At 42.7% G+C, this 27298-nt stretch overlaps 2 protein-coding genes across 5 annotated transcripts in view; both read left to right on the top strand.

The window, feature by feature from the left end:
* The window catches only part of LMBR1 (limb development membrane protein 1), a 116347-nt gene that overhangs the window by 23799 nt on the left and 65250 nt on the right, over window positions 1-27298 (top strand). For all 4 annotated transcript variants that reach the window (XM_061585906.1, XM_061585907.1, XM_061585904.1 and 1 more), the window contains exons 2-5: window positions 511-583; window positions 5219-5258; window positions 12578-12717; window positions 17615-17718. In XM_061585906.1, coding sequence (XP_061441890.1) covers window positions 511-583; window positions 5219-5258; window positions 12578-12717; window positions 17615-17718 — 357 coding nt within the window. The remainder of the gene's footprint in view (window positions 1-510; window positions 584-5218; window positions 5259-12577; window positions 12718-17614; window positions 17719-27298) is intronic.
* Window positions 22666-26629, top strand: LOC133365063 (uncharacterized). Its single transcript, XM_061586362.1, has 2 exons — window positions 22666-23504; window positions 24264-26629. The coding sequence occupies exons 1-2, from the start codon at window positions 22991-22993 to the stop codon at window positions 25667-25669; spliced, it is 1920 nt and encodes a 639-aa protein (XP_061442346.1). The 5' UTR covers window positions 22666-22990; the 3' UTR covers window positions 25670-26629.

Here is a 27298-nt window from a genome sequence, read left to right on the forward strand (position 1 = left end):
CCTGATTCTGTAAAAATACCTGGGCTTATACAATTAATTACCAGTCTTCATGTATTGCATCCCTGCTGTTTTTCTGGGGAAGTTGCCAGATTCTTATATCTGCAGATGTGTTATACGAGCAAACAGAAGTTGAGAATTATGCTGGCACGCTCAAAGGAAACTGTAGTCCAGCAGTCATTTTATATTAATATGCAATGTTGTTATGAATGTTCTGTTCCTGAATAATGATGAACTGATACCTTTGCAACCTGGCCTGATAAATATATTTTCACTAGTTAAGAATATTCACCGTTGTACCTTTGTAAGTGTGACCCTTGCAGCAGTAGAATTAGTACTTAGGAACAGCTGCAAAAATAGCCCAAGTAAAGTAAACATTGCATATTAGTAGTTGCACTGTAGGTGTAACATTTTATTTCTATTTATTGTAACTTGTCATACATTGCTGTTTTTGAAAACTAAATTGTCACTTGCTATATGTGAACCTCTTCACTCTAAAACTTTCTCTTTCAGATTTGTTTTCTTCTGTTTGCTATTCTATATATTGTTTCCTACTTCATTATCAGAAGATACAAGAGGAAAGGAGGTAACTGGTTTTTATATTCATAGTTTGCCTGTAATTAAAATGGGAAATAGATGAGATGCTATTGGTGATATGTTAGTGAATGCGGCATACCACCAAAGTGCCAAAAGGTGTTTGGGGTGATGAGGTGAAAGTATGCTTGTCAGTTTGTGCAATAACCAGTTATCAAATTTGTGTTTGACCAGAGAGCCTAACCCTTTTATATCACCATGGTTGCCTTTTTCCAACTTGTATTTCTTGCATTGTGAGTTTTCTAACCTTTTAATCTTAACACTCTTAATTTGTATCTGTTGGCTTTATTAACAACTTCACTAATTGGTGAATTGAATGTGTAGTTCATTTTATTTATTACTAGGGATAGTGCCCCTCTGCGTTTTGCATGCCAACCCCACCACCTAACCCAACGAGCAAGAACCCCAGGTACCCCCCCTTGCCAAACTCTCCAGCGTGCTTCTGCATGGCAGTGAGTGGCCCACTTGTTTTCCTCAGTCAGTTGCCAAGCTTCCTTCTCTCCCCCCCCCACAAGTTGCCAAGCCTCCTAATCTCCCCTCCACAAGTTGCCAAGCCTCCTCCTCCCCCACCTGTGGTGACAGAGCAGGATGGTTTCTGAGAAGCTGTCCCGTCTGGTCCTGACAGTTCTTCCATGGCTTGCCTTGTTCACCCACCTTGCTTACTTGCTGGCCTCACACCTGCCCACCTCACTCACCCATCTACCCACCATCCTTGGTTGCCTCATGCCCTTGCCTCACACTGCCACCTGCCCCTGCAATGGAATGCTGTTATCATGCTGCATGATAGCTTGCAAAAATATTATATAGTTAGAAAATCCTTTGTAGGAAGGATCCCAAAGTGGTATACTGAATTGAATTCTAGTACAGTACTATATTTTTTTACATATAAAATCAAGTAAGTACTAATATATATATAAAATCTAAATAAAATCAACAATAAATAAGTTGTGTAGGGATGCAACACCACAGTATTTAAAATGGGCCAATAACCTAGTTGGGGAAAGCCTGAGTGAATAAATGTGTTTTAACAGTTTTTTGAAGCACCTTCCTGTGGTTGCCAAAATGAAAGCTTATAGACTGTGCCATGCTGCCACCTAGCTTCCAAACATCCATAGACTACATAAATGTAAATGTACTGCCTTCAAGTTGATCCTAGTTTATGGCAACCCAATGAATAGGGTTTTCATGGTAAGCGGTATTCAGAGGGGGTTTACCATTGCCTTCCTCTGAGGCTGAGCGGCAGTGATTGGCCCACGGTCACCCAGTGAGCTTCATGGCTGTGTGGGAATTCGAACCCTGATCTCCCAGGTCGTAGTCCAACACCTTAACCACTACACCACACTGGCTCTCTATAGACTACATAGTGGCAGTCTTATTAATAGCTGCCTGAAGGGCTCCTGGTGGTACAAATAGGTTTATGCTTGCAGTCTAAATAAATATGGGTTCAGGACAGCTAATTTAGTTTATCATTATGTCAGTTAACGTGTCTGATATGATATTTAAGCGTTTAATATTAAAGCTTAATGAAAAACCCAAATTTATTTCTACTCAGTTATATTTACAGGCATGTGTCATGACCTACCGCCCCTCAGAGCACGGGGACCATGCTTCAGACCCAATTCCCACCCTTAGGGCAATTGTTCTGGAACCCAAACACCAAATTCCCCTTGCCAAGGCTGTGCAAACTAACACCAACCTTGCAAGGTAGAAGATAGGCTGCCACCACCCCTTCACTGGTTCAACTCAGAGCCAGGGGAACTCTGAGCCCAGAAAATAGGTAAACCAAGGTTCTATAAGATAAGAGCCAAACTTACACTCCTTGTCAAGAAGCCTCTGGTAAAACCCCACAAATAGAATTAGGCTTAATTCCTTTTTCCTTTGGTAGTTGCGTAGTTGAATGGTCAAGGTGCTGAATTCAGAACCACCCTTACCCTCAGTGAACACACCAGGTTAAATAGAAGTAGCTTTATTCAAAAATATAAGTGCACATTAAAATATAGCAGCAAAACAATTCCTCAAAACCACACACCCAATCAGGGGTTTAGGTATACACAAGAGAATTCATACACACAACAAGAAAATAATAACCTAACTAGCCTGTCTACTTACTTAGGAGGTAGTTGGTTGTAATCTCATCTCTCCTCAGAGAGAATAGCATCAGGTACAAAGCAATGGAACCCTACGTAGGTATCCACCAGCAAGATGGACACCCATAGGCATCATCCAGGAAACCTTTCAGAGGGAACAAAGGCTATGGGTCTCAAACCCTATACTTAAGGAAAAAGAAACCCAACGGTCCAGGATTAATTAACCAATCAGGGGCTTACTGATGTAATCCCTTCTCGATGCTTCTTCACTTTTTCATGCCTTGCAGGCCCCCCTCCCAACTGTGTTCTTAATCTTCACAGGCCTGCATGGCCTTGAGTACCAGGCTCTCACTGATTAGCACAGATAACCAGGTGTTTCTATTCAGGCCTCCCTAACTGCCTTCAGCTGGAAACGAAACTTAACATTTTTGCCTTTCCAGAGGCCTGTCTTCTGACAAGATGTAACTCCCAGAGTTCTTTGCACTGAGCCATTATATTAAAAATCAATTTAACAATTCATAAAAATATATAAGTTCATGACAGCATGATTTTTTTTTTTAGCTTCTTCTCAGCATTATCATACAGAGCTATATATTTGTTCTGATCCAGATACGAAGATCTATGTGCAGGTACAGTGTTCTATGCACATACCACTTTCTGGAGCAGGAAATGCAAGAGTAACTGATATGCATATGAATGTGCATTTGAATCCAGATGTTGTCTGTCTATACTGCATTACTTTCAACCGGATCAGAATTAAAAGGTGCATTCACATTCTGGTGCAACTAGTTGCATGTAACTGTGTAACTAAATCCAGGTGTGCTGGTGACTGTTTTTAAGCCCCAGTAATAAAACCTTTGGATTGGATTTTTCTTTGATGGAATTCTGCTGATTTGGATGTTCCAGGTGGAAGTGGGACAATATGATTTTTGATTATTGTTCCTTCTATGCCTTCCTGAAAATCTGCTCGGGATATTGGGGGCCTCTTGAACAGTGCAGGAAAGGCAAAAAGTCACTTTCTCCCCCTTCTGTTTGCAGTATCCAGTTAGTGGAGCAGGAGCTTCTGTAAAAGGAAGAAGCCTTTCTGCTCACAGAGGGAGATGCTTGGATCAAACCTATTTTGATTATTGCAAATTTGATAGTTTCTATTTTCAGCTTTTATTATATTCCTTTTTTTCCTAACAGGCAAAATTATATTTGGGTACCTCACGATAAGCAGATTAACAGTTTCATCTCTAATATTTCATGTATTTGTAAATACAGTTTTATTTTAAAAATGCCTTTAAACTTTAAAATTTCTCTTTTTCTTAAACGTTTATGAAATATTTATATAAGGAGCAAATATGTGAAATGAAGTATCATTATCAAAAAGCAACTTACATAACATTTTGATCACATTTTCATTTTTATCTGACAATGTGTGAATGGAGCTTTCTATAGTTTCAAAATTAAAGAAGTGTTATTTCTTTTTCTCTTTATTAAATTTTGCTCTGATTTGTCAAATCATATATATAATTTCTTTATAAAATGCCTAATAACTAATATGGTTGCATATTATTTTGTACTTTACTGTTACAAATTATAAAAATAGTTCACTTTTCAATATGTTGTTCATTTGCCTTCCTTCCCTTTCAAATTTCATAAACAACTGAACAATAACAATAACATTTTGTGCTAAATTTCATGATTTTTAATATTCGTAAAGTAAATCAATGTAATAAGTAGTAAAGTAGGTGTGATAACAAATCAAGAATTGCATATATGCCAATTTCCCCCAAAGTTATGTGTGCTGCCATCTAAAAGAAACTTTACCCGTGGCTTCAAAGTTCTTGGAAATTTTACTTCTCTGTGATGGATTCAAGCTGTTTTATCTATTGGTGTTAATGCATCTGATTCATGAATGTAATTTTATTTGTTGATTTTGTGCAGTTCACTGCCATGATATTTATTTTTAATGTTGGTGGTATATAAATGTTTGCAAATAAAATAAACAAAACTAGCATAGGATGGCTTTAGACATTCTATCAAAGCAGCAAGGGGTCTCATGTTCCTCTGTTGGCTTTTCTGGGTCTCATGTGAAGGTGGAAGGCTAGATGGATTACATCCTCAGTGGTGAGATGTTTGTTTTGTCCATGCACTTGAAAATATGCAGTGTGCATCTTGCCATGGAGATGTGTCTTTTGCTTATGGAAAACTTAAAAACATTCATAGAGGAAGAGTGAGTTACTTGAGTTAGATTAAGAAGAATAGATTTTGTAAACTGCAGCAGAGACTGAAAGAAATTGTGAATTTGGTAGAGGAAAAGAGCTGTATATAGTAGCCTTGGATTATGACAGTATGAAGATAGGCTATTTTGCTGTGAAGGCTTGTCTTGAAATGGAGACTAAGGTAATCTGTGCTAGGATTGCACTGCCTTGTAATTGTTATCTGTGCATTTTTATCATGTTAACTTTTTTCTTTACACAATTGTTGGACAAGAGGTAATAAACAGGTAATAGTCTTGGTAATAAAATGTAATACACATATGCATTGTTTTTCAGATGAGCAAGAGGATGAAGATGCTATTGTCAATAGAATTTCGTATGTATATCATGTTTACTCTTTCATTACATTTCCAAATACAGGCCTGGTTTCTGCAGAACACGAAACCATTGTTTAAAAAAACTGTGAGTTGTCCCACAGATTATCAAACAAACCATGGCTTGCTTTTCCAAAGTTTGATTTGTTTTCCAGCTGCTCTTGCCTTCCTTGCGCCTTTGTAGTTTGTCAGAGTGTCAGAGATTGGATGATCGAACAAACCATGGTTAAGGAATGGTGCTGAGTTTACATGTAATGCTAACCCATAGTTGAAGCAAACTAAGGTTTGTAAAACAACAACAAACAATGGTTTTGTATCTTGGTTTGTTGACAGTAAACAAACCATAGCTAAGCTATAGGCCAGGGTTCTCACAGAGCACTAAGCCATGGTTTAATAAAACATAGTTTAATAAATCACGTCTTAGTATAATGAGTGAACCAGGTCATATAAATGTTTGTTATGTAGAAAGGGAGTACAATTACGCCTTCCAAGCATCCCACTCTGAGTCAAAAGCTAAAATCTGTGCTGCTTAGGAGGTTTTTATAACAGTGTATGCAATGTATGTGCGCAGAATAGCTTAATGAGGGAAAATCTGAAAATAGGATCTGCATTTCCCTTATTTAAATTCTCTTTAAAACTTCAGGGAGGCAACCTTTAAACACTATTCTTTGATACAGAGTTGCTCAAGGGAGAATATATTTGTGTGCATAGATATCTTGAAAAGTTGTCAGATTTTCTGTTCAAAAGAACTACTGGAATTGAATAGGGTTAAATTAACTTGACTGTATTTCAGTGCCACAGGATTGTAAAATACAAAATAAGTGGAGATTTAGTGTGATAGTCACTCTCAACCTCAATTTTCTGTAGGTAGTGAGGAACATCCAGAGTGGTGGTTTGGATGTGCGTTTTGAAATTGTACATGCATGATGGATAAGCTTTGATAACTTACTTTTTTTGTGAATTTATTTCTCTCAATGAAAGAGAAAAACTTTGAACTCTGATAGATGAATACACAAATGCATTTTTGAGTGACTTTGATCAGGAAAGTGTACACCAAGGATTCTAGTCATATATGAATGACCACTCGGTTATTTTGACATGGTGGAGAATATTGTACATAATCTTGTTGAATTGATAGTTGATTGACAGCAAACATTTTTGTTATAAGGGTTTTGCTTTTGGGGTGTGTGATTGTCAACCTTCACATATTTACCTGAGCAAAAATATGTGATCTATGTGATTTTCCTGTGTCTGGAGACAAATAGCAAAGCTTTTTTTTTAATGTTATGTAACCACACTGTGGGAAAGGCCCGATTTTGATAAATTCCGTATTGGGCACTTTTTGCTTCATATTACCTAGCCCTTAAATGTATGAAATAGTAGATCTAACCTTCATCAGAACAATATTCACTGCACTCTCTTTCTCTCTTTTTGAGATGCTAAACCTGTATTATAATCCCCCTTTCCCAAAGTATTGCCTTCTGAAAATCCTCAGAGTAGCTATTTCCCATTATTTTTAAATGCTGGTAAAGTATGTCAAATTTTTATTTGTTTGTTTATATGCTGCCCTTAGTCCCAGTAGGAGTCCAGGGCTGCAAATAAAAGCACTAAAAACACTCTAAAGCATCATAAAATATATTAAATATATTAAAATATACTTTAAAATATATTACAGCAAAACATCCTTAAAAACATATTAAAAAACATATCTTTAAAAAGAAAAAAAGCTTTAAAAACATACTAAAAAGTAATTCGAACACAGACATAGATTGGGATAAGGTCTCAACTTAAAAGACTTGTTCAAAGAGGAAAGTCTTCAGTAGATATCAAAAAGATAACAGTGATGGCGCCTGTTTAGTATTTAAGGGGAGGGAATTCCAAAGAGTAGGTGCCATTACACCTCCTGTTAAGATGGTATCTGCAGGAGGCCCTCACCGGCACAGCGCAGTGATCGACTGGGTATATAAGAGGTAAGACGGTCTCTCAGGTATACTAGTCCCAAGCTGTATAGGGCTTTGTACACCAAAACCAGCACCTTGAACTTAGCCCCGTAGCTAATAGGTAGCCAGTGCAGTTCTTTCAGCAGAGGGGTGATGTGTTGGCAATACCCTGCCCCAGTGAGCAGTCTTGCCGCCGCATTCTGCACCAGCTGCAGCTTCTAGACCAACTTCAAGGGTGCATTACAGTAATCCAGCCTGGAGGTTACCAGTGCGTGGACAATGGTGGTCAGGCTATCCTGGTCCAGAAACAGCCGCAGCTGTTTTACCAGCTGAAGCTGGTAAAAGGCACTCCTAGTCACTGAGGTTACCTGGGCCTATAGTGACAAAGATGAATCCAGGAGTACCTCCAGACTATGGATGTGCTCTTTCAGAGGGAGTACGACACCATCCAAAGCAGGCAACTGACCAGTTATCTAATATGGGGAACCACCAACCCACAGCACCTCTGCTAGGATTCAGTTTATTGGCCCTCATCCAGCCCACCACCAAGTCCAGGCACCAGTCCGGGGCTTGCACAGCCTCTCCCAATTCAGATGTTACATTTTTTTGCGGTCTCTATAGTGACCGCAGAATGTTGCCCGAGGAGATTGTTCCAGGTGGTCCATAGCTTGGTAGGGCCAGTTGCTCTGGACCCGTCAGATCAAACTGTGGCCTCCTGTAACGACTTCGCAAAACATTTTGTGAATAAAATTGATCACATCAAGAGCTCTATTCCACTTGCCACAACCTTAACAATGGAACCTGAGCTGACCACTGGACCTTCAGGGTCCTGGGATAGCTTCCAGGTCCCTTCCTCTGAGGAAGTAGCCAAGACCTTGTCTGTGCTGAGACCATCTTCTTGTATTCTCGACCCCTGTCCAGCATGGCTTATTGTGAGCTGCAGAGACAAACTGGGCGAGGGGATCAGGGCAGTGGTTGATGAAGGTCATCTGCCATCTGCCTTCAAGGAGGCGGTAATAATTCCAACTTTGAAAAGGGCCTCCTTAAACCCCTTGGATTTAAACAACTTCTGCCCAATCTCAAATCTGCCATTCCTGGGTAAATTGGTCGAGCGGGTAGTGACAAACCAACTCCAAATGTACTTAGAGGAAGTGAACTACCTTGACCCATTTCAATCAGGGTTTAGACCCAGACATGGGACAGAAACAGTGTTAGTAGCCCTGGTGGACGATATGAGAAGGGCACTGGATAGAGGGGAATATACCCTCCTTGTTCTCCTGGATCTCTCGGCAGCCTTTGACACTGTCGACCACAGTATCTTGCTGGATCGCCTAGAGAGGTTAGGGATTGGAGGCACCGTTCTACGGTGGTTCCGCTCCTTCCTCTCTGGGAGATACCAAAGAGTGGTACTGAGGGATGAGGTTTCGGAGCCCTGGCCTCTCACGTGTTGGGTGCCACAGGGCTCTTTTCACTCCCTGATGTTATTTAATGTTTATATCAGGCCGCTGGGAGATGTCATTAGGAGATTCGGGCTGCAATTCCACCAATATGCAGACGATACCCAGATCTTCCTCTCATTTAAATCTTCCCCACCAGCGGCGATAGAAATGCTGTCTTAAGTGTCTGGAGTTGGTGAGGGATTGGATGAGCAGGAGTAAGCTCAGACTGAATCGTGATAAAACTGAGGTTCTGTTGGTGGGTGATAAAGAGAAATTGGGGATTACTGATTTGATGCTCAATGGGGTATTATTGCCCCTAAGAGATCAAGTCCGGAGCTTGGGGGTCATTCTTGACTCCCAGCTATCTATGGAGGCACAGGTAGCGGCCGTCAGTCGGGCGGCGCTTTATCAACTACATCTCGTCCGAAGGATATGCCCTTACCTCCCGAGCCACTTGCTTCCCAAAGTAGTACATGCTCTGGTCTTATCCCGGCTGGATTATTGTAATGCCTTATATGTTGGTCTTCCCTGGACTACAGTTCGTAAGCTGCAGCTAGTGCAGAATGCGGCGGTTCGCCTGATTAAGGGCAGTCGCTGCCGTGACCATATCACCCCAGTCTTTAAGGAATTGCACTGGCTACCTGTGGTTGCGCGGGCCAAATTTAAGATCCTGGCTTTAACTTATAAGGCTCTTCATGAGGCCGGCCCACTCTATTTAAAGAATCGCCTTCATTTGCACCAGGGGCGCCGGCTTACAAGATCATTCTTGAATGGCTCACTTCTTATATCTCCAGTAAAAGAGGCGAGGTTAGTGAGGACAAGTTCTAGAGCTTTTTCTATCGTGGCTCCTACGCTTTGGAATTTGTTGCCAACTGACCTCCGTCAGGCCCCCTCCCTGCTATGCTTTCGGCGGACCTTGAAGACCTGGCTCTTTACCCAGGCGTGGGAAGGGGATTAGGCTGGCAGATTGCAGTTCTTGGGGGGTTTAAATGTTTAAGCTTTTAATTTTTAATTTCTAATTTTTAGGATTTTGATTATGTTTATATGAAATGTACTTGTGTTTGGTTGTAAGTCGCCCAGAGTGGCAGATTAACCTCTGCCAGATGGGCGTCTAACAAATCTCATAAATAAATAAATACATACATACATACATACTGAGAAATAGAACTGGGTATTGTTGGCATAATGCTGACAACTTGCCCCAAATCTCCTGATGACTGCTCCCAAGGGCTTCATATAGATGTAAAACAGCATGGGGGACAAGATGGTACCCTGTGGCACCCCACAGCACAACTGCCAGGGGGCTGAAAGACAGTCACCCAATGCTATTCTCTGAAAATGACCCTGGAGATAGGATCAGAACCACTGTAAAACAGTGCCTCCAATATACATCTCACCAAGTTGACCCAGAAGGATACCATGGTCAGTGGTATCAAGCCGCTGAGAGATCAAGCAGAGAATAACAGGGCTGTACTCCCCCTGTTCTCCTGATAAAGGTCATCCATCAGGGCGACCAAGGCCAATTCAGTCCCATAACGAGGCCTGAACCCAGACTGGAATGGGTCAAGGTAATCTGTTTCATGCAAGAGTACTTGCAATTGTTGCTCCACAACCCTCTCAATCACCTTCCATAAAAAGGGGGTATTTGCGACCGGGCAGTAGTTGTCACAAACCAATGGGTCCAGGGTGGGCCTTTTCAGGAATGGTCGGATCATCACCTCTTTCAGGGTGGCTGGAAACACTCCCTCCCACAATGATGGATTGACATACCGTGGATCCACTCAGTCAAACCCCCTCGGCAAGCTTTAATAAGCCAAGAAGGGCAAGGGTTGAGAGGACACGTTGTTGGCCACATCGTCACAAGCACCTTGTCCACGTCATCGGGCTGCATCAACTGTTCCCAAGAAGTTGCAACAGATGTTGCACTGGACACCTCACTGGGGACTATGTAGATTTATTTATTTATTCTTTGATTTATATTCCGCCCTTCCTCCCAGCAGGAGCCCAGATGTGAAAGGAGCATCAAGATTGCTACTGAGGCGAGGAACTTTGCCCTCAAAGTGCCTTGCAAACAATTCACAGTAGGCCTCCAAAGGGTCTAAAACTCCATTTCCTGGAGTTGATGTCAGCAGACTCTGACAATACAGAAATGTCCCACTGACATTTGAGGATGCGATGGTGGTAGAGAAGTGGGCCTTCTTCGCCGCCCTCACTGCCATACAGTAGGCATGGTTATGGTGTTTTACTCATGCCCGATCAGCCTCACAGCATTTCTTTCACCACTTGCGTTCTATCTCTTGTCCAGCCTGTTTTATTGCCTTTAACTCACTGGTGTACCAAGGTGCAAACTGGGCTCCACAATGCCGGAAGGGCTGTCGGGGCAACTGTGTCAAGAGCTCGATACGTCTCGCTGTTCCACAGCATGACAAGGACTTCAACAGGGTCACCTGATCTATATACTGGGAACTCCCCCAGGGCATTCAGAAATCGTATGGATTCCATTAGTCTCCTGGGGCGGACCATCTTAATCTGTCCACCACCCTTGCAGGGGAGGATTGGAGCCATAAGTCTAAACTTCACCAGGAAGTGGTCTGACCCCTTGTCTCCAGACCACCCGTTTCTCCATCTGGAGCAAAAACCAAATCAAGGGTGTGCCCTGCCCTATGTGTCCGGCTGGTGATGAGACAGCCCCATGGTCATCATGGAGGTCATGAAGTCCCGAGCCGGAACACTAGAGGTAGCCTAAGCATGGACACTGAAATTACCCAAGGCTAACATTCTGGGCTCTTCCAATACCACAACCGAGGTGGCCCCTGCGAACTTGGTCAGAGAAGCTACCGGGCAGCAGGGTGGATGGTACACCAGCAACAATCCTAGTTTACTGTCTCCTTGGCCTAACACCAGGTGCAAGCGCTCACAGCCAGCTCCAAGTGAAACCCTTGGAATGTTTTGTAAGGATAATTTTATCTGTCTGTTCCGGCCTTCCAGAAACCCTCAGTGTTTCCTCTTCTCAAGGTTTATGGCTGGGACCCAGAGAGCTCTTCAGGTGTGCCCAGTACCTTGGACCTGCCCACTGATTTTTGTCTTCTTGAATAGCCTTTATGATAAACTATTTTAAATGTACCCTTAGTTTCATAATTGACTTGCCATTTGACATGGGAGCTCCCATTTGAGAATTATAAGCCCAAAACCTCTTTATGCAGGCTAATCTGGTTGGGCTGTGTTTTTGGATGGTGGTGTGTGTGTGAGTGTTTCCCTTTTGGTATTCACCTGCAAAGCAAAAATTGTCTGAAATTCCTTTTACACAGAGCTAACATTTTAGCACATCAGCAGTACTAGACTTCCACAGCAGAGGGAGCACTTTCATTAATCTTGACACATTTTATTTGCTTGGGCTGCTTTAGTATGTTGTAATTGTATTATGTCCTGTCTAGAATTTAGTGCTACACCTTAAATATAGTTGAATGTATAAGGAATCATTGTTTTAGCTTTGTAGTGGGATTCACAAGAATATGCTCTCAAAAGGGTTTATTTTTAATCAGTCTTGTAAATGCAGTTGATTGCAATCCTATTACCTTCTGACTTAAATGACTTTTATTGAAAGTCTTCTTGAATAAGTGGAAATTCGCAAGGACTGAGAGTGTCGATGAATGTATACATTCTTTTAACACATTCAAGAACAGTATTTTGTGAGGTGCAACCTCGGTAAGGAAAACTAATGAAGTTATATGAGATGATGGTACCCTGATTGCTAAAGTTTGATAAGTCAGGGATTGTGTCCCCATTCTGTTTTTTAAATTAAACTTTGCGTGTGGAATATTAGCTTGGTGATGCCTGAAAAGCAATGGCAATATGTGTTGAAGCTCTTCTTAAATGTGCTGTTTTCATTAATATCTGAATTGTTGTATTAACAATAATAATAATGCTCTTTTTTACTTTCAGGCTATTCTTGAGTACATTTACGCTTGCAGTTTCAGCTGGTGCTGTCCTTCTTCTACCTTTCTCAATAATCAGCAATGAGATCCTGCTCTCTTTTCCACATAGTTACTATATTCAGTGGTTAAATGGTTCTCTAATCCATGGTTAGTATTATGAAATTTCATATTGGTACTTGAATTTGTAGCACAAAATTATCTTAAGTGTATCACCTATGCATCAAATCAGGACCTAGTATTTATTCTGGAACTGGGGCAAGATGATTTATTCAAAGTGGCTTTTGGTGACAAGGGACAGGGTAGAATAATTAGCATACTGTTTTCCACCCTGAGCCCAGTGGGAAGGGTTAGACTTTAAGTCCAGTTGAACAAAGAAACAGCACTTCCATTGGATATATGCGAGTTAACTATTTTTGGAAAGAAAGTTTTATAATGCTGAAAGGGATTGAATGCTATCTGCCAGACAATTCTCAATTATCCTTGCTAGATTTGTGTGGTGACTTCATCCCAGATTCATCATCATTCTGGTTCCATGTGGGAAGAAGGAAACTCAAGAGGAGCTGCTGCTTTGTTTTAATGATAGGTCTCTGTGGTTTTATGAAGAGGTCAGAGATGTCCTTATCTATTCCTTTCCCAGTGTCCAATGTTTGCATTAATATTCCAGACCACACACAACTGTTGTGATGCAGGTGACTTAAAGGCAAAGCAGCTGTTAGCAATGGACAATGAGAATCACATTGTTGGGAATCTGACATTCAAACTCAGGACCAGCACAAGAAGTAAGATCAAAGGCAGTTTGAAGTCCAAATGCAGGGAGGCCTAGGAAACAACTAGGTATACAGGGATACATAAGTCAGGGAGCTGATGCAAAGGCTGTGTGCCTGCAATGGAAGACTTTTAAACCTGAGCCTTCAGAACCCCATCCAAAGCATGGCTGCAGGCCATCCATATTGCCTGAGGATTTTATCCACTTGTGAGGAGTAGCTCACTCATGAGTATCCTTTAATCCTGAGGAGTCCTTGTTCCTCAGTTGGGCACTGCGGTGGCAGGCTGAGCCTGCACCTTTAGGCACCTACACTCCCTAGGACTTGGTGGCTGCTTGGCTTCTGCCTCCGATTCTGTGAAAGGGCTGTTTGTGTCTTGGGGAAGTGGTGGTTGGGTTGTTGTGTCTTCTGAAGACCGAAGATCCCCCTGCTCTGCATTTCAGACCCCTGACACAGGCTTACATCTCCATGATGTTTGCCTCTGGGAGCTCCGGGTCATTCTCCAAAACGGATTCTTCCAATGGGAGCATGATAGCAGCAGCAAGTTGCATGCAACTGCATATGAGTATCTCCACATGTACTCCACTTGTATGCTGAATTGTTGAGTTAAGGAGGCACAAAATAAATGAAATTCAGAAGGCGGCAGTGCTAGTTCAAAAGGTTTAATGCTTCAAGTGTAATGTCTTGTGACTGATGTATGGAAATGTATATAAAGGCTGATATTCTTTTTGGTACGTCAGTTTGCCGTGCAAAAGTAACATTATTGGCTGTGGAAGATGGGAATTATTCAGTTTCCTTGCCTTGAAGATGAGGAAACTAGTGTGGTATAGTGGTAAGACAAGGACTGGGAAAACCCAGCTTCAAATCCCCACTTAGGCATGAAACTCATTGAGTAATGTTGAACCAGATACATTCTCTCAGTCTAACAGATTTGTTGTGAGGTGTTTGAGGATGTGCCACCTTAAATTCCTTGAAGGAAAGGTGAGATATAAATAGAATAAATAAATGACTGGCTTGTGAAGAATAAGAAGGAAACTGAACAATTCCTGGCTTCCACAGCCAATAATGAGATAAGTCATCTTATTTGGGAAAATAGTAGTGTGAGTTGGCTAAGTCCCTGAATATGTAGTGCATACTACTTAGCCAAAAGCTAAAAATCTCAGTGCAATATTGGATGTCACTTTATATTAACTTTAGATAGCTGCTGAATTTTTGTGTTTGTGGGGTCCTTAATCATTTTGATAAAATTATTTTATGGTATACTGTTTTTGCTGTACACTATCATGGATTGAAGTACTGTTTTAGATCCTTAATATTTTTAATTGTTGGTGTTGGATTTTGTTACTTGCCTTGGGTCCTTATTTGAGAAAGTTGGGTTAGAAATGGAACTAATAAAAATGTTTTTGTGCATTCTTCAATGATTTGGTATCTGGTGGCATATATAGTAGCTTCAAACCAGAAGTTTCTGTGTGCGTTTTTTTGTTTGTTGTGTAATTATGTCTGTAATCTATATGAAATTACTTTGGGTTGTATTCAGCTAAGTCCTACTCAGGTAGATCCATTGAAATTAATAGACCTAAGTTAGCCATATTTATTTTATTTATTTATTAATTCAGTTTATATACCGCCCCATAGCTGAAGCTCTCTGGGTGGTTTACAACAGGTAAAAAAACATCTAACATATAATTAAAACCTCATATTAAGCAGTTTAAAAATAAGTTTAAAAGTATCAGGAAAATATAATTAAACACACACTAAAATGCATATTAAATACTACTAAAATGCTGAAAATGCCTGAGAGAACAGGAAGGTTTTTATCTGACGCCGAAAATATAATAATGTTGGCGCCAGGCGTATCTCATCAGGAAGAATATTCCATAGTTCGGGGGCCACCACAGAGAAGGCCCTTTTTCTTGTTGTCACCTTCCGGGCTTCTTTCTGAGTAGGCACCCGGAGGAGGGCCTTCGATGTTGAGCGCAGTGTGCGGGTAGGTTCATATCGGGAGAGGCGTTCCATCAGGTATTGTGGTCCCATGCTGTACAAGGCTTTATAGGTTAAAACCAGCACCTTGAATCGAGCCCGGAAATATATAGGCAACCAGTGCAGGCAGGCCAGAATCGGTGTTATATGTTCGGACCGCCTGGTCCCAGTTATTAGTCTGGCCGCCGCATTTTGCACAAGCTGCAGTTTCCGAACCGTTTTCAAGGGCAGCCCCACATAGAGTGCATTGCAGTAGCCTAATTTAGAGGTTACCAGAGCATGGACAACTGAAGCAAGGTTTTCCCTGTCCAGAGAGTGGCGTAGCTGGGCCACCAACCGAAGCTGGTAGAACGCACTCTGTGCCACCGAGGCTACCTGAGCCTCCAGTGACGGATGGATCTAAAAGAACTCCCAGACTACGAACCTGCTCCTTCAGGGGGAGTGCAACCCCATCCAGGACAGGTTGTACATCCACCAGCCATGTCCGTTATCTTCAGTGGGTCTGCTCTGTGTAGGACTAGTGTTGAATGCCACCCATAATGTTGCAATCTATTTGGCAGCAATCTTCATAAATTAGGTTCTTAAGAATAATTGATATGTCTAGCTTATCTATCTAACTGAATATGGAAGTAGTTTTAAAACTGAGAATATATTTATGCCAGATTTATTATTGACTTGTGATTATAATTCAGTAACTCATTTATAATGTTTGTGAAGGTCAAAGTAGATAACCTTTCAAAGTGAAAAACAATCATTTTAAAGTACATCTAACAGCAGGTAACTTTGGCTCAGTTTCAAAATTCTGCATATGAAATTAAATGCTTAAAACTACCTTGTCAGGCTTTTGCTATCTCATCTGTGCCCAGCAGATGGGGGTAGAATACAGGGAAAATTTCACATCAGCAAGATTTGCTTTCTGTTTCACAAAGTACTGTAGGCAAGGGTGAGGCTTTATCAGAAGTGGTAACATGCTTGCTTAATTGCAGTTTTCTTTTACTTAAATGCTTTGAGATTGTATCAGAGTTAAGTTGGCAAGAGTAGTGTGGATTGCTAATAAAATCCTTCATGCATTGTAGTTTGTCATCAGCCATATGTCATCAGCCGTATAAATGCTTAGGGTGTGGTTGTTTACTCCATGTTTTGCACACCCAGCCAATTTACCCCCTCCTTTCCCCCTCCATTATGATATTCTCTCTTCCGGTGTTAAAGGTTACTGATAGTAATCTGCTTATGCTTCTTCATACATAGATATGCATGTTCTTGCACACAAGTATTTGTGAGCAAGATGAGCATAGGAGAGCTATTAGGTGTGCAAAACATTCAGAACAGATTTTCAGGGTGTTTGTTTTTTTCTTTAGCAAAATCTTGCACAATCTGCTTGCCTCGTAGTCTCTTCTAAAGACAAAGGATTGAGCTTTGAATAGATGAGGTTGAGTTCCATACTGAGTTCCTATTTGCAGTAGTTTTTAAGAGAGCTAGACAACATGTGGCATGAACTGAGCCACTTAAGATGCCAATTTAGTTTTCAAACTAAGTAATTCAGGATTCCTGGTACCCTGAACTTACATTAGAGTTGTGAAAGAATCATTGGATGTTACATTTGGGTTCTGCTGGTAACAATGGAAGCTCATAAATTACTAAGTGATTGAGTGGTCTTTAATAGGCATTTGGAACTAAAGTTCAGTAGCGAGCTGAGCTTTTTGTGGACAGACACTTCTGGTATAAAAAAATTTCACAGGACCAAAAATAATTATTCCAAAGACTTCCCCAACCTCGCCTTTTTTGTCCCATTTTGCTCATGTTCACTTGATAGCTGCTTTGGCATATTTCTTTTTTAAAATAAGATGATTTCTTGGTGACTATGAAGTCCAGCCAGTCGAGGATCATGCAACCAGTGTAATGTCATCATACTGCTACATAGTCAATCAGATCTGACTGCATGACAATTGAGAAGCCAAATCTGAGTAAGGTCAATAGCTCCTGTCCTCATTCTGAATTGGAGAACATTTTTTGCCCTCTTTTATAGGTCTTCCAAATTGACAGCTCGGGGAAGGGGTGTTGTAGGAGAATATGTCATGATTTTTCAAAATGTACCGCGCCCTTTCAGCTCTAGTAATCTTGAAAACATTCGAAATAATTGTTCATGTTTCTTCACTTGAATGAGGGTGCTGTAAAAAACTGCTGTCTAAGAATCCTCCAGAATCATTAATAAGTGCTAGAACTTATTTTGTATTATTCTTTAAAGGTTCTGCAATCTTCACAAGTAATATGTTTATTTTGTTTTGTTTTGTTTTGTCTAGGCTTATGGAATCTTGCTTCTCTCTTTTCCAACCTTTGTTTGTTTGTATTGATGCCCTTTGCTTTCTTCTTTCTGGAGTCGGAAGGCTTTGCTGGCTTAAAAAAGGTGCGTGGATATTAAATATATGTGAATGTTGTGCCAAAAATACTATGATCAGCCCTCAAAGCTATGTTTACAGAACTAATGGCCAGCTTTTATAATCTATGTTAAACTAAATTGATATGTGGCTCTGGCAATAATTATTTATAAACTTAAGCAGTAGGCATTTAAAAATATATTATGGTAGCAAAAGAAACCCCTAGCTGGTCTACATTCAGGCTAGTCCTCTTACTGTATTGTTTGATAACATAGTAACTAAGCTAGTACACAAATCATATTTTTGAAGGAGTGAAATGAGTTGGATAGAATTATTTAAGAAATGTATATCTGAAATATGTTATGACTCTGTGAAATATATTAAACTGAAATATGCATTGATAATTTAAGCATGGTTTATTAAACATCAAGAATATTCAATGCTGAAGATGATTTAACCTGGATAGTTACTATATGACATGCTTGTAACCAACACTTAACAATTTACCAAAATTTTGCATCATGCTGACTATGACTCTACCTTCCATGTCTGAGCATGCATTTAGCCTGACAGTATTACCCAGTTCTCTGACATCTGCCTGCTCCACAGCATGAAGTTACCTTGCTATTTTGCATGTGTGAGGCCTTCTGAGAAATTGTGCAGTGTTACATTAAAAAGTCAAAGGGCTTGGTGTTTGGCCTTTGAAGAGGTAGTAGAAGTGCACTTTACTAGAAGTGACTTATACTTTCAGCATTGCTGAAAATAAGAGGAGCTGAGGGTGGGGACACCTTGATGGGTGTGGTCTCTTTCCCAGTCTTAGTTTTCTGTATTGCTGCAGGTTATTCCTCTCCTCTGCCATTGAAATTGACTCTTTCCAGCAAGGGGAATCCCCATAGATATCATCTTAAAGTCACCTTAGTACCTGGAGATGCCAGGAATTGAACTTATTTTTTAAAATTAATTAATTTGTTTATTTATTTAATATATATCTCACCCTTCCTCCTAGAAGGAGCCTGGGGTGGCAAACAAAAACACTCTAAAACATCTTAAAAACAAAAGACTAAAACATTTTAAATCAAAACATCTTTAAAAACAAATTAAAACAAAGCATCTTTAAAAACATATTTTAAAAAAAGCTTTATAAAGATATGAATAAGTAATTCCAACACAGACGCAGACTGGGATAAGGTCTCAAATTAAAAGGCTAGTTGAAAGAGTAAAGTCTTCTGCATGCAAAACAGATTGTCTATCACTGAGCCCTTCCCCAAATATCTGACATCTGCACTGCTCTTCACAGAGTTGTCAGGGAGCCAGGTGGTGATGTGTGTGAAAATTTGTGTACCATGACTGCAGAGGAAGTGTTGTATCACAAGACATTTTTTGTATATTTCTGAGACTTGTGTAAATGAAATGGAAGTAGTTTTAAAAAAAACATTGAATTTGTCTTTTTACTGTGCAAAATATATACAGAGCTTTTAATGTTTAAATCTCTTGCTGAATAAATCGATCAAATGTTGCAGCTTGAATATAAACATTAAAAGCCTTCCTTTCTGTGGTGGCTTTCATTGTTCTGACATGCACCTTTCTTTAAAATGGCAAATTGTGTGGAGCTGTGATCTTGTTGTCTTACGTGATTTTGCAGAAAACAAAACCTAATGCCAGGATCAATTTCAGGCTTCATTCTGTTCTTTCTTGGAAAGCCCAGAGCAGCTTACATGAGGCTTCCAGGGGTCTCTCATACAGGTATTGCTGTGATCCACAGTCCTACAAGATTAGGTGCTCTGAAACCATTTATTGGTCTGTTAATGTAAGCAGATGAATGTATTTGAGGACATAAGTAATGTAGTGAATGAATATTGAACTATCTAATTCAGAACAAATGAACTGAGGTTTGATATACTTTATTTTAAGTATTTTTATAGCACTTGAAAAGTCATTTATCCACTCCCTGCTCCACACATTGATTGTTACTAGTTCTTGCACACACAAACTTCTAGGCTGACTACTTTCTGACTCGCTCTTTTTGCCATTCACTGAAAGCAAATGAACACAAAGATAAAAAATGAATCACATCCAATGAGTGGTAAATGACTGATAAACAATTTAGGCAGTGATACTGAAACCATAATACATTTGGCAAGGTAGTGTTTTCTTAAAGGAAGTTCTTTATAGTCTGTAAGTGCAACAAAATGCATTGATGAAATTTGGCACAGTCTTAATTCTTTCAGAGAAGAGCTGAATAAGTTGAAAGCCAGGGTTTGGGGTAGATGTTCATGTATGTCAACCATTTGAGGAAAAGCATCACTGAGTCTTGCATATCTTCTGTAATATAACTCAGATTAATTCTGATGAGGTTGCTCTGTACGATGCAACTAATTCTCCTGCTAGATATACCCAAGCAAGTCTTGAGGGTCTCTAGTTAGCTGCAGGTAGGACTTCAGTCAGCATCTCGTAAATAAGGTCTGCACAGATGTAACAGTGCTGACCCCCTAATTATGGCTACTAGGGGTCCATGTATCACAAACACACGCACACTCCCCTCAGCCCCTCCCTATGGTGAATGAACTTCCTGAATTCTAGTGCTGACTTTCAGTGTAATTGTTCCCAAAGCCAGTGAAGAGATAAGTCCTGGATAACAATAACCATGGCTATGCCTATGGACCATAGCTATATTATCTGTTGTTATGGCTAGTGCGATTGTGCAACCTTTTCCTAACCCTGTTACTACAATTAAAGAACAGACAATGTTAAATATGCAGTTATTAAAGAAAGTATTGTCTCTTTTTGGTTACTGCCTGACGATTTTCCCTATGAGTCCGGCCATCACAACGGGTTAAAGCTCCACCTATCGTGCGAAGGCAAGAATGTCTTTGAAGTCAAGACTAGGGGCGTCAGGCCCCTCCCACTCTCCAGTTCATTCTTGCCTTTGTACGAACAAGATTGGATCCATTGCGTAGCAAGAAGCATTTAGCTAAGTTTATTTGTCTTCAAGTCCTTCCTTTCCCTGTCTGTGTTTAACTTCCCATTTAAGTTTGAGGGTCCCCACAGAGACCGCGGTTGCGGTTCTCTAGGTTTTTGGCCAATTTTGAGCTTTTCTTTAAGCTTCTTCTTTTCCCTTACTTGTTTGAGGCTTTTTTTTGCGGGTTCCCACAGAGACCGCGGCTGCAGTCCTCTTTGTTTTTTGGCTGCTTTTGAGCTTTCTCCCCTGGTTCTGTTGCATCCATCGGGAGCTCTTGGCTCTATTTTTTCCTGTGCCGGGCGGTCTCAAGCAGCGCTCTGAGGAGCTCTTGGAGAGACCTCTGCTGCGTTTCTCTCCCCTGCGGGAGCTTGCGGCTGCGGCTCCCTGCTCTCTTCTTTGTTTTTCCCCCGCCACCCATTTTTAGCCTGCCGGTGTACTACCTCACCGGAGCCTGGTGCTGCGGCTCTCCTTCTCCCTCTCTCTCCGTGAATTTAACTTTCACCGCGGAGAGATTGATTTTCTCCGCAGAGAGCTTTGATCTTCGCCGCGGAGAGCTCTTCTCTCGGCGGCGACAGCGGCTTGCCTTCTGCTGCCTCTCCCGACACAGGCTTCTCTAGGCAATCTTCTTGTTGGGGTTTTTTAGAGCTGCTAGTGCGGCTATCGACCCCGCGCCTCCCCCAGCGACCGCCATTGCTTCTTCTTCCTCCGCCATTTTTGGATCATTTTTTCCCGCTCTTTTTTCCGGGCGCCATTTTTCAAACTCAAATTTCCCGCCTTTTTTGTTACCCTTATTAACCATCGGATACCTCCCTTGCAGGCTATCTATCCGTATGTGTGTTGTATAAGTGCTGCAGACAGACTTACACAGGGCTGCTTTACACACAATTTTACTGTGGCTGTAATCCTAGTGGCTGGATTATATTATAAAGGCTGGAGCTCCAAGCCTAGTGGGCTGGATTATTTTATCAAGGCTGAAGCTTTAATCCTAGTGGCTGGATTGTATGATCAAGGCTGAAGTCTTACTCTTAGTGGCTGATTTGTACTAAATCTGATTTATATTGGTCCCGCCCCCTCTGAGGTCGTGAACCAAACCTGAAACCCAGCCTACAGCACTAATCTGAGTGTACCACTCTAAAACAGCCTATATTACCTTAACGCTGATATCTCAGTGCATTCTGCCCCCTCTGTGGCAGTGCACTTCGCCATCTGCCAGTGTATCCTACCCCCTCCGTGGTAGTACGCTGTGCCAGTTCGGGTCTTTACATTCTGCCCCCTCCGTGGCAGTGTACTGCACCCAAGTTAATATAAGATGGCAGAACAGCCAGGCATGTCGCCATCAACCCATATGGTGCCAGATCAACCAGGCATGCCACAATCAGCCAAGCCACAACATTCTAACACGACTAAGACCAGACATACCAAAGCACTGGCTAAGACAAAACATCTTTCCAGCCATAGTAAACCAAAGCGCCCACATTATGGCTCTGTGCCAACCACCACCACAGCACAGGCACACATAAGCGATATTCTCCATTCCCCTGCTACTGCCTCTGACGAGGAAGAGTTTGTTGGCTTTCCCCCGTGTTCGCCTAACGAACCTCCCTCCGTTTTACCGCCCCAGTCATCTGTTCCAATAGTTCCTCAGGCACATACATCTGCCACATCCGGTCTGCAGCTGTCTCCTGATTTCCTCTCCCAACTTCAAGCCATGCTGGCATTTTTCACTCAAATGCAGTCACTACCACAAGTTCCTGCCATACCTCCACTTAACATGGTCCAACGTGCGTGCCATGAAGCTCATTCTTCCGGTTCACCAGATCCCTTTGATGTAGCCAGAGGCAGATGTACGGACGAAGCCTCGTATGTGGAGGAGTCAACCTTCACTGACCATGTTGAAGGAGACGACTGGAGCGACTATTCAGATCATGAGGAGGATACATTGTATCGCTTGTTTAATTCCTCAGACTATCAGCCGCTAGCACGCGGGGTAGTTAACTACGCCTGCAACTTCGCCCGCCCCAGCTATCAAAGGGGCCAAGGTCCTCAAATCCCCTGCACCTACTGAACACTACATCCCGGTGCCGGACCTAATTACCAAATTAGCCTCTGAAGAATGGGCCCATCCACTCAAAGCTCGACGCTTCAAGAACCTGGCTGACAGACTTTACGCCCTAGCCCCGGACTTTGCCACCAAGTTAGATGTCCCTGGCATAGATGAACCAATCGCTCGCCTCGTTTCACAATCGCTTTTGCCCAGGGAAGGGGAATCCCACCTAAAAGACACTACTGAGCGACAAATAGACTTTGCCCTCCGCAAGAATCACGAGGCCACTGCCCTAGCCATGTGTGCCTCCGCTTCAGCCTCCATCTTCTCCAGAGCATCTATGATGTGGCTGGATGACCTTCTAGAGGATGCTAACCCTGATCCTGTCACCCTCAGAAGAGCACTATTGAAATTGCGTAAGACAGCAGCTTTTGTGGCTGATGCCACTTTGGATGCCACTCAGTTAGGGGCACGAGCCATGACGGCTCAAATAGTTGCTCGCCGCACCCTCTGGCTTCGCCACTGGCAAGCTGATTCAGCGGCCAGATTGAATCTGTCCAGGGCTCCTTACTCCGGATCTCTACTCTTCGGTGAGGAAGCTCTAAAGGCAGTGCTGGTCGATCCAAAAGACGCCCACAAACTGGTTCTGGCCACAGTCAAGAACAGCGACCACAGGCCTTTCAGGCGATTCCCTTCCTTCCGTTCTAACCAGCCCTTTCGAGGAACGCGGCCAGGAGGACGAGGCCGCGACTTCAGACCCTATGACCCCAACGCATTCAGGGGCTCCTGGAACCGACGCTTCCAGGGCAGAGGTCAGTACCAAGGGCGCAGGGGCAACTCATCATCCTCATATAAAGGAGGCCCTCGCCTACACAAGTAGTCTTAACGCCCTCCCCATAGGTGGCAGATTACTTAATTTTGGAGGTCGATGGCTGCGCCTTACTAAGGTCTCCTGGATCAGGGACCTTTTCAGTTATGGTTATACCATAGAGTTCTGGGCAACCCCACCAGACAGATTCCACCCGTCTCCTTGCCCAAGGGCACCAGCCAGGCACAACATTATGCAGACAGCTATACACCACCTCTTGGACATAGCGGCGATAGAGCCAGTTCCCACATCTGAGAGGTCGGAAGGGGTGTACTCCCTCCTATTTGCTGTGCCAAAACGAGATTTATCATGGAGGGCGGTCTTGGACCTCAAGTTTGTCAACCGTTTTGTAACATATCGCAGGTTCAAAATGGAATCACTCCACTCCATTACGGAGAGTCTGCATGAAGGAGACTTCCTGGCTTCTATCGACCTTAAGGAAGCGTATCTCCATGTGCCCATTTGCATAGCCCACAGAAAGTTTCTTCGGTTTGCTTTTGGCCACCAGCATTTTCAATATAGAGCGATGCCATTCGGCCTCTCCTCTGCTCCAAGAGTGTTTACCAAGATGCTACTCATCCTAGTGGCTTACCTCCGGACCCAAGGGGTTCATATCTACCCATATTTGGATGATTTGCTAATACGGGCCAAGTCGGAGGAACTGGCTCATCATCATTTAATGATCACCCTCAATGTTTTGCAGGACTACGGCTGGCTTGTCAACTTCGACAAAAGCCATCTCCAACCAACCCAACGCCTACTACATCTAGGGGCAATGTTGGACACCCTGCAGGCAATGGTCTTCTTGGCTCCAGATCGCATCACTGCCACCATAAGCATCGCAAGGTCCCTGATGCAACAAACATCCGCAGACGTCATGCTTCTCGCCAGAACGCTCGGGATGTTTATATCTACAATCCACATTGTACCATGGGCTCGAGCCCACACTCGGCCCCTTCAATGGATTCTGTTGCCTTTTCAAAAAGACATTGCCAGCTCCAACCATCGCAAAGTTCGCTTGAGCCCCGCGCTGCGCCTCTCCTTCCGCTGGTGGACCAAGGTTCAACACCTCTCCAAGGGCACGTCGTTCAGAGAACCCCGCAGAACCGTTGTAACCACAGATGCCAGCCTCATAGGTTGGGGAGCCCACTGCAACTCCCAGTACGTTCAGGGGGTTTGGTCCAACACAGAGCAATCCCAAAGCATCAACTGGCTGGAACTAAAGGCTGTCCACTTAGCTCTATGTCATTTTCAGTCTCTGTTCCTTTTGCATCATGTGCTCATTCGAACAGACAACACGTGTGTAAAATCACATTTGAACAGACAGGGGGGCACCAGGTCTCGTCCTCTGCAGGACTTAGCCTCCCTCATCTTTGTCTGGGCAGAACAACATCTACAATCCCTGAAAGCAGAGCACCTCAGAGGGATTTGGAATGTGACAGCAGACTGGCTCAGCAGACAACAGGTCTTTCCGGGAGAATGGAAACTTCATCCATCCATTTTCCATCGTCTCCAGTGTCGGTTCGGCGCCCTATCAGTCGACCTGTTTGCCTCCAGTCGCAATTGCCAGCTTCCCAGGTACTTTGCCCGATACCTGGACTCAACAGCAGAAGCAGTGGATGCTCTGACAACACCGTGGCCAGACGGTCTACTGTACGCCTTCCCTCCCATACCATTGTTAGCCAAAACCTTGAGGAAGGCGCGAACCGAAAAGGCACAGCTGGTTCTGATAGCACCATTTTGGCCACGCCGACCGTGGTTTTCAGATCTTCTGGCAATGTCAATGATGGATCCTTGGACACTTCCAGTAAGGCCAGACCTTCTATCCCAGGGTCCAGTACTGCACCAGGACCCTACTTGGTTCAATCTAACAGCGTGGCGTTTGAACGGGGACATTTGAGGTCAGCTGGACTGTCTGACGCTGTGATTGACATTATTTTGGCCTCGAGAAGACCATCTACCACCCGTATTTATCAACATACCTGGGTGGCTTTCTCCAAGTGGTGTCAGTCCCACCACCATGATCCATCCCAGGCCACTGTGCATCAGGTGCTGCCATTTCTCCATAGCGGCTTTATGATGGGACTTCGACCCAACACTCTACGTTGACATGCGTCCACTCTTTCGTCCATTCTCTCAGTGTCCTCTCCTGGAGATCATATTTCCTCACATCCGTTCATCAAACGTTTTTTGAGGGGAGTCGCCCTACGCTCTCCGGCTGTTGTCCATCGGTTTCCCTCATGGAGTTTGCCGAAGGTTCTGCAGGCTTTGCAACGCCCTCCGTTTGAACCCATCAGGACTGTGCCTCTTCGTATACTGTCCTTCAAGGTCTTGTTCCTGATCGCAATCACATCTGCTAGACGTGTTTCGGAGTTGGGCGCATTGTCTTCCGCTCGCCATCTCTGCGTCTTCCATAAGGATTCGGTTGTACTGAAGACTGATCCTTCCTTCCGTCCCAAGGTTGATTCAGTGTTCCATTGCAACCAGGACATTGTTTTGCCTTCCTTTTGCCCGAATCCTACCCATCCTCTCGAGAAGGCTTGGCATTCGTTAGATGTCCGGAGGGCTCTCAAGACCTACCTGTCTAGGACCCAGGATATACGACAAACTGAGTCTCTGTTTGTATCCTTTCATCCAAGGTCTATGGGGCATAAAGTTTCCAATCCTACCTTATCCCGTTGGTTAAGGGCATGTATTACTTTAGCATATGAGTCTCTTAAGCTGTCAGTTCCAGCTAGTATAACGGCTCATTCTACCAGGTCAGCTGCCACTTCGGCTGCTTTTGCCACTAATGCTCCTGTTGCCGATATTTGTAGGGCTGCAGTCTGGTCTACCCCACACTCGTTTATAAGGCATTATAAAATTGATCGCTATGCCTCTGCTGACGCTTCTTTTGGCAGACGAGTGTTGCAACAGGTTCTTAATGACGATTAACACGTGGGTGGTCCCTCCCTGTTTGGGCTGCTGGGGTACATCCCATTGTGATGGCCGGACTCATAGGGAAAATGGACCATTGGTCTCACCTGAAGGGTGATTTTCCTATGAGGACGGACATCACGACCCTCCCAGTTGGAGGATGACTATATATTTTCTAATGTGTTCTATATTACTGTTGAGCTATTATATTAAATTTAAAAGTGAAGTCAAGACTTCTAGTTCTGTTGTACCGCTATGTTGGAGTCATGTTACTGTGCATGGTAATATTGTGTTATTTTCCTGCTGCCAGGCCTGTTGGCCTTGTTCTTGTATTTTCAGATATCTTTCCTTAGACTCGCTGCGAATGAACTGGAGAGTGGGAGGGGCCTGACGCCCCTAGTCTTGACTTCAAAGACATTCTTGCCTTCGCACGATAGGTGGAGCTTTAACCCGTTGTGATGTCCGTCCTCATAGGAAAATCACCCTTCAGGTGAGACCAATGGTCCATTTACCAGCTAGATCTTATCCCCCCCACCCAATCAGTATAATATATTGTACAGTAAATTTTGGCATAACTTGATAATGTTAAAGTTGGCTTTAGTAATGTTTATAACTGTTAGACTAATTTTTAATATGTTTTTTATTTGAAATATATAAAGAAAGATTGAATATTAAATATTCACATAATACAGAAACCATATACGCAAAGAATAGTACATTACATATAAAAGTACTACTCAGTCTGTCACTATCCACATACAATACAAATTACTTAACATTGGTTATTAGGCAGTTTTAGATAATAATTAACAAGAGGACAGA

Source organism: Rhineura floridana, chromosome 10, assembly GCF_030035675.1.
Source record: "Rhineura floridana isolate rRhiFlo1 chromosome 10, rRhiFlo1.hap2, whole genome shotgun sequence".
Classification (NCBI taxonomy): Eukaryota; Metazoa; Chordata; class Lepidosauria; order Squamata; family Rhineuridae; genus Rhineura; species Rhineura floridana.